Below are 7,439 nucleotides of genomic sequence, written 5' to 3'. Positions count from 1 at the left end.
TTTAAAAACTCATCTGAGTCATTCATTTTTTTTTGATCATATGATGATGAGTAAATGGGAGGTCATAAAATGGTGAAAAGTGAATGAAACTAAATTGAATTAGAAGGAGGGTAATTTTGGAACAAATTATTTTTATTTTTGGAAGATAATCATGTTTTATGTTTGAAAGGTAATCATGTTTTTATATGCCGTTAGTTTAAAGTTCATAAATGTTGTTTCATTTATGAACTTCGATTATTTTGATTTTTGTACCTAAGTTCACTAGATAAGACCAAAAAGTTCATAAATGAAACAATGATTTTGAATTAAAGTTCATAGGTGAAACAATGACTTTTTTTAATTAACCTGGATATCCAACCCGCTATGCGAGCCGACTAATCCGAGGACGACATCCTGCCTTGCAGATAACCCGGAGTCACCATATTTGAACCTCTGTGACCACAAAGAGATTTTTATTCCTCCTAAAAAGGTCATAATGTTGTTTCGTTTTTGAACGTCGGTTGTTACAAAAAAATTACCAAAGTGAATAAAATAATTAAGGAAGTAAATGAAATAATTAAGAAATGTGATACCAATATATGAAAAAGACGAAAATACCCCGATTAACAAAGTTTGTACTAAATTATATGGATAACAGAAGAAGATGCTCCTCTCTCTCTCTCTCTATATATATATAATTATAGTTAATTAACAAAAGAGTATATTGGTTATTCAACATCTACAAACAACTTGCTACAAGGTAATTAACCATTGAAGGATTTCATGTTGGCACGTTGATGAGTAAAGAGGGATGGTGCTCTTCACGTACTTACTAATTCATATGTGATATATATATATATATATATATATATAATACATAGATTGCATTTTAAAAAAGAGCAACCATGAGTATGACCATGACTACGACTACTATCCTCTCAGTCTTGTCAATCTTGTTTTTGGTCTCGGTTTCGGCCTCCAACAACCCATCGTTGTTGCATTCTCTCAAAGTACCAAGCCTGTCCCACCTCTCCTCCTTCCAAGATGATCTTTCATACTCTTTGTATCATACCACTTGTCCAGACGTCGAAGGCCTCATCTACAGGAAAGTCAAGGAATGGGTGAACAAAGACCCCACGCTCGCTGCTAGTCTTATTAGGCTACATTTCCACGATTGCTCTGTCAGGGTACGTTATCACCCTCCATCCTTATCTTCCATCACACAAAAACTAGCTTACATTTCTTGTTGCATTGCATTTGCAGGGATGTGATGCCTCCATCCTCTTAGACCATAATGGAAGTGAAAGGTCGGCCAATGCAAGCAAGTCGTTAAGAGGGTTCCATCTCATCAATGACATTAAAAAGGCTCTTGAAAAGAAATGCCCTAAAACTGTCTCATGTGCTGACATCTTGACCACCGTGGCTAGAGATGCCACTGTTTTAGCCGGTGGACCTTTCTGGATGATCCCTTTTGGAAGGAAGGATGGTCGAGTTTCCCTTGCCAACGAAGCTGCGATGGTCCCTATGGGTCGTGAAACCATTACCAACCTTATCCAGTTTTTTCAGTCCAAGGGACTCAACGTTCTCGACTTGGTTGTCCTCTCAGGTATATCTTTATTTATCAATTGACATAGATTCAAGGAAACAAGTAAATGCTAACATTGATCATGGGATGGATGGATCGATGTTTTTGGTAGGTGCGCATACGATAGGAAGGAGTACATGTGAGTCGGTGCAATACAGGCTATACGACTACAAAGGAACAAAGAAACCCGACCCATCTATCGATCCTCAATACTTGAACTACTTGAGGAGGAAATGTCGATGGGCGTCCGAGAATGTGTATCTTGACGCAACGACACCGAAAAAGTTTGACACACAATACTATCAGAATCTTAAGAAGAAGATGGGGCTCTTGTCAACAGACCAATTGCTGTATGTGGATTCAAGGACGAGACCCATTGCAGATGCTTTGTCTTTCGAGTCCTCACTCTTCTCCAACCAATTCAGTGTCTCCATGGTGAAGCTTGCGAATATTCTTGATGCTAAATCCCAAGATAACGGTGAAATTCGTGTCAACTGCAATCGTGTCAACTATTGACGTTTCTTCAAGTAGCCGATGCCTTACTTATTGCTCGTTTTTCATTTTTCGTGTGTGCCCGGTTTTAAACACCACGAATCGATACTTAATCTCTAATTTCGAATTGCAAACTGGAATGTGTTGAGTTGTGATTTTGTTTATCAATTATTTCAGTGATATAATGACGTATGGATGTTGTATAAAATATTTTTGCTTCGTGAACCTCATCACCACCAAAGTGAAGTACATTTGAAACAATTTTACGGGATGTTAATCATCCATGCGATTAACGTGCTCTAAAGATTTGGGATCATAGCCACACCACGGTTTGGTAACCGTCGTTAAAAATATGTATCTAATCTTTGCAAAGACTTTTTCTTGTAAATTAAAAATAGAAAATTAATAAAATTGAACTTTTTTTAATGACAAATAAAACAAAATCCAATAGGCTATAGTTTTTTTTAACTAAATGTTTTTGGTTTTTACAAACTCTCGTATTGTTTATTTACTTCTTAATAGTTTTATTAACAGACAACTTATGAATCATTAAGAGATGAATTTTGTTTGGTAAAAACTTTTTTTGTCTCTTAATAGTTTTAAAACCCTTTGAATAATTTTGTATCTTAGATCTTCCTTAACCATTAAGAGCCATAATTTCATTGTACACAATTACCAAATAATTATATTCATTTTGCACTATATCATGAGAGTCACTTAATCATTCTAACCACTTAATCATTCTGTACCAAACCACATCAATTGCCAAACAACCCTTGAATCTCATCCTTCTTTTTAATAGCATATAAAGAACAAATGAATGGCCATAATCATAAACACATCATTTAATTAAGCAAGATTTTATCACCAAGATTGAATTATGTGTACAAATCAATAATCGATACATTCATTTCTTATTAACAACAATATTACAAATACAAAACATACAAACTCTAGAACTATACAAAGATATAAAGCTAAAGTAGCTTAGAGAAGGAAGATCTAGAAAGAAGAATAACAACTTTGAAATGAAAAATGAGCTGGAATTATCAAAAATAGGTGAAGAAGCTCCTTATATATGAATTGAGAAATGGCAGAATTAGTCCTTCAAGATTCTGGAAACTTGCTCCGCTACCCTTTATGTTTTCCGATAAGTGAGGCGCAGTCCTCATACTTGATGAATCCAACTTTATGCTTTTGACAGATTTAGTCCCTTAAAACAGAAAAAAGATTAACAAAAGTTAAGATTGTAATAGAACTATATTGTAACACCCTCCCTCAGTCTTTACTTTTAAATAAATCAATTATTCGCAAATTAGAACATAAGTAATTATGATGATATATACCAAGAGCCTTTGTAAAGATATCGGCAGGTTGTTCAGAATACAAATTTTTTACAATTTTTAACAATCCTTTATTGGTGTTTTTCTCTAATTTGATGCACATCTATTTCAATGTGTTTAGTATGCTCATGAAAAACTGGTTTATTTGCAATCTGAATGGCAAATTTATTATCACAAAATACAGGAACAGACAATAAATCTAAAATATTTAAATCTTTAATAAATTTTAGAACGCATAGGACCTCACAAGCAACAGAGGCCACAACTCTATATTTTGACTTCGTAGAAGAACGAGAAACGGTACTTTGTTAACTTGTTCTTCCAAAGAAATCATAGAATTCCCCAAAAACAGACAAAACCCAGTTACTGAACGTCTAGAAGAGAGGCAGTTACCCCAATCGGCATCGACAAAGGCAGTTAAGTACCTGAGAACTCTAAGAGCAAGACTTAAATGAGACTGTTTAGGTGAATGCATAAATTGACTCAAACAATGAATAACAAAAGCAATATATGGTCTAGTAGCAAGAAGATAGATCAACTTACCAATCAGTTTTTGATAACCAATATAATCAGACAAAGGAGAATCTTTGTTATTATTAGAATCAGATATAACTAAATTCCTATCCATTGGAGTATTACACGGTTTGCACCTTAAATTTCCATATTCCTTTAGCAACTCTAAACAATACTTCATTTGAGTCATACAAATTTCATTCACAGTCTAGAATTTCAATGCCTAGAAAGAATTTCAACTTTCCCAAATCTTTTATAAGAAATTTGCTTTTTAAGAAAACTTTAACCTTATCAATTTCAGATGGATCATTTCCAATAATGACAATATCATCAACATAAACTAACAAGACAAGAAAAATAGATTCAGATTTCTTTGTAACAAAGAATAATCATTAATACTTTGGACGAAACCGTGTTCAATTAAACAAGATGAAAGTTTAGCATACCACTGACGTGGAGCTTGCTTTAGCCCGTATAGGGACTTAACAAGTTCACAAACATGTTTATCATTTGCATTATAGTAACCTTCAGGTAAGCTCATGTAAACTTCTTCATTTAAATCACCATATAAAAAGCATTATTAACATCTGATTGATACAAGCTCCACTTATTTTGAACAACTAAAGATATAATGCAACAAACAGTTACCATTTTTACAACAGAGGAGAAAGTTTCATCATAGTCAAGACTTCTCTCTGCCTATACCCTTTAGCTACAAGCCTAGCTTTGTATCTTTCTATTTCGCCACTAGATTTGTACTTTATTTTATAGACCCATTTGCAGCCTATAAGATTTCTACCTTGAGGCAAGTGTGTCATAATCCATGTATTATTTCTATGTAAATCTTCCATTTCTTCATTCATAGCATTTATCCAATTAATATTAGTACAAGCTTCATGAAATTTTTTAGGTTCAACAAACTTCCAAGAGTTATTGGATAAGGGTTTTATCCCACCCCGTACGTCACCTTGGGAGCACCGGTGTTACTTGTCAAACGGAATGACGAGTCTATATGGATGTGCATATAGTATTGTGAACTCAATAAAGTCACGATCAAGAATAAATACCCGTTTTCGAGGATAGATGATTTGTTTGGTCAGTTGTAGGGGCCAAGCTATTTTTTGAAAATTGATTTGCGATTGGGTTATCATTAACTCGAGTTGAGAGAAGAGGATAAATTGCTTTCTGCACTTGATACAAACATTATGAATTTTTGGTAATGTCATTCGATCTTACCAATGCCCCTACAATATTCATGAATATGATGAGCAAGACATGTCAACCGTATTTGGATATGTTTGTAATCGTGTTTATTGATGATATCTTAATTTATTCTCGATCGGAGGGTGAGCACGGAAGTCATCTTCATGTGGTGTTAGAAGGGCTAAAATAAGAGAAACTTTATGCTGAGTTTGAATTTTGGCTTTGGTAGGTTCAATTTTTACATGGTGTCTAGGGATGGAATTAAAGTCAACCCTGTAAAGATAGAAGCTATCAAGAATTGGGAGTTGCCTAGAACTCCTTCAATAGAAGTTTTCTTGGATTAGAAGGTTATTACCACAAGTTCATCAAGGACTTCTTTTGGATAGCCACCCCTGTAACATCATTGATGAAGAAAAACTTTAAGTTTGACTGGATAGTGGATCAAAAAGAAAACATTTTTGAAATTGAAAGAGAAGTTATGTAGCAATTTCAGCTCTGTTTGATGTTACAATGGTTTTTCGTTGTGTATAGTGACACATATAAGTTGGGATTCAGGGTGCATTTTAATGCAACGTGGAAAAGTGATTACGTATGCATCTCTCCAGTTGAAAGACCATGAAAGACGTTACGCCACTTACGATCTTGAATTAGCTACAGTTGTTTATGCCTTGAAGATTTAGAGGCATTACCTATATGGGACTAAGGATTAAATCTTCACCGATCACAAGAGTCAACGTCACTTGTTTGATCATAAAGAGATTAATAGCAATGAAGATGGATTGAGCTCTTGATGGATTACGATTATGAAATGGAGTATCATCCTATAAAATTTGATGTTGTAGCTGATGCCTTGAGCCGAAAGGAAAGAGGCAAAGATTCACAGATCATAGCCATGAGAGCCAAGGTAACATTTAATTTGCTTGAGGAAATTAAGAAGTTACAAGAGGAAGCGATGTCTATCGAAAACCCTAAGGGAGAAAGAGTGGTGGGACTAATATCTTTGTTAGCAGAGGATACTTATGGATTGAAATGTTTTAACTGCCGATTCTAGGTTCCTAGATTGGGTGAGATTCAAAAGAAAGTATTAGAAGAGGCGCATAAATCACAACATTCCATTGCATCACAATACTAACAAGATGTATAAAGATCTTCGTCGGTATTATTGGTAGCCAAGGATGAAGAAGGATGTTGTGTACTTTGTTGAAAGATGTCTAACATGTTCACAAGTGAAGATGGAACATCAACGACCGTATGGAAAACTTCAATCATTGGATATCGTGGTTTAGAGGTGGGATCGTAACACCATAGATTTTGTGACAAAGTTACCTAGACCATCGAAAGGTTTCGATGCGATTTGGGTGATTGTGGAACGACTCACTAAATTTTTTAGTCGATGGAGAGGTTAGCAATTTTTTATATAGATAATTGGTAACTAGACACAGTATACCATTGTCGATAATGTTGGACCGGGATGGTCGATTTACCTTTTCGTTCTAGAAGAGCTCCCAAAAAGAAATGGGGCCACAAATTAAGTTGAGCACCGCCAATCACCCTCAAACAAATGGGCAGAGCGAGCGAACTCTTCAAACTTTGGAAGATTGTTAAGAGCTTGTGTATTAAATTTAAGTGGTTCATGGGAAATTCATCTACCATTGATTGAGTTTGTGTGCAACAACTATCATGCAAGTATTCAAGTAGCTCTTTATGAAGTGTTATACGATAGAAAGTGTAGAACGTTATTGTGCTGAAATGAAGTCGGGGAAAAGCAACTGACAAGGCCTAAAATTGTGCAAATAACTGTGGATAAAATTGTTCAAATTCGGGAGAGACTGAAAGTAGCTCAAGATAGATAAAGAGTTACTCAAATAGAAAGCATAAAGCGATGGATTTTCAAGTTGGTGATAATGTGGTGCTAAAAATATCTCCATGAAAGGGAGTGATGCGTTTTGGTAAGAAAGGAAAGTTGAGTCCACGCTATATAGGACCATTCACGATCATTGAACGTGTTGGGAGGTGGCGTATAAATTGGATCTACCTAATAATTAATAGGGTATTCACAATACGTTTCACATTTCAAATTTAAGAAAATGCTTGGCGGAGGTGGATATGGTAATACCATTGCAAGATGTGCAAATATATGATAAATTGAGCTTTATGTAAGAGTCGGAAGCAATTATAGATCGAAAGGTCAAAAGGTTAAGAAACAAAGAAATTCCACTCATCAAAGTTCAGTGGCATTTCCTAAGGGTGTTCAAAAAAACTGTTGGACCGCTCAAACTGGCCGAACCAAGTCAAATCGGACCGTTTTTGGCGGTTTGAGCGGT

The 7,439-nt window shown here is 35.2% G+C and overlaps 1 protein-coding gene across 1 annotated transcript; it reads left to right on the top strand.

The window, feature by feature from the left end:
- Window positions 1-896: 896 nt before the first annotated feature.
- LOC112512851 (peroxidase 7-like) lies at window positions 897-2,315 on the top strand. Its single transcript, XM_025118988.1, has 3 exons — window positions 897-1,166; window positions 1,243-1,585; window positions 1,677-2,315. Exons 1-3 carry the CDS (start codon window positions 897-899, stop codon window positions 2,078-2,080), a joined length of 1,017 nt encoding a protein of 338 aa, XP_024974756.1. The 3' UTR covers window positions 2,081-2,315.
- Window positions 2,316-7,439: the final 5,124 nt, after the last annotated feature.

This window comes from Cynara cardunculus (assembly GCF_001531365.2).
Source record: "Cynara cardunculus var. scolymus isolate 2C chromosome LG 5, CcrdV1, whole genome shotgun sequence".
NCBI lineage: Eukaryota > Viridiplantae > Streptophyta > Magnoliopsida > Asterales > Asteraceae > Cynara > Cynara cardunculus.
Note: the sequence above shows the minus strand (reverse complement) of the source record. Positions and strands in the feature narration are given on the sequence as shown.

Bases quoted from the DNA above. Each gene is read 5' to 3' on its own strand.
- LOC112512851 (XM_025118988.1), top strand. From the start codon at position 897: ATGACTACGACTACTATCCTCTCAGTCTTGTCAATCTTGTTTTTGGTC. The intron at 1,167-1,242 runs GTACGTTATCAC...TTGCATTTGCAG, and splicing joins TCCACGATTGCTCTGTCAGG to GGATGTGATGCCTCCATCCT. The intron at 1,586-1,676 runs GTATATCTTTAT...TGTTTTTGGTAG, and splicing joins CGACTTGGTTGTCCTCTCAG to GTGCGCATACGATAGGAAGG.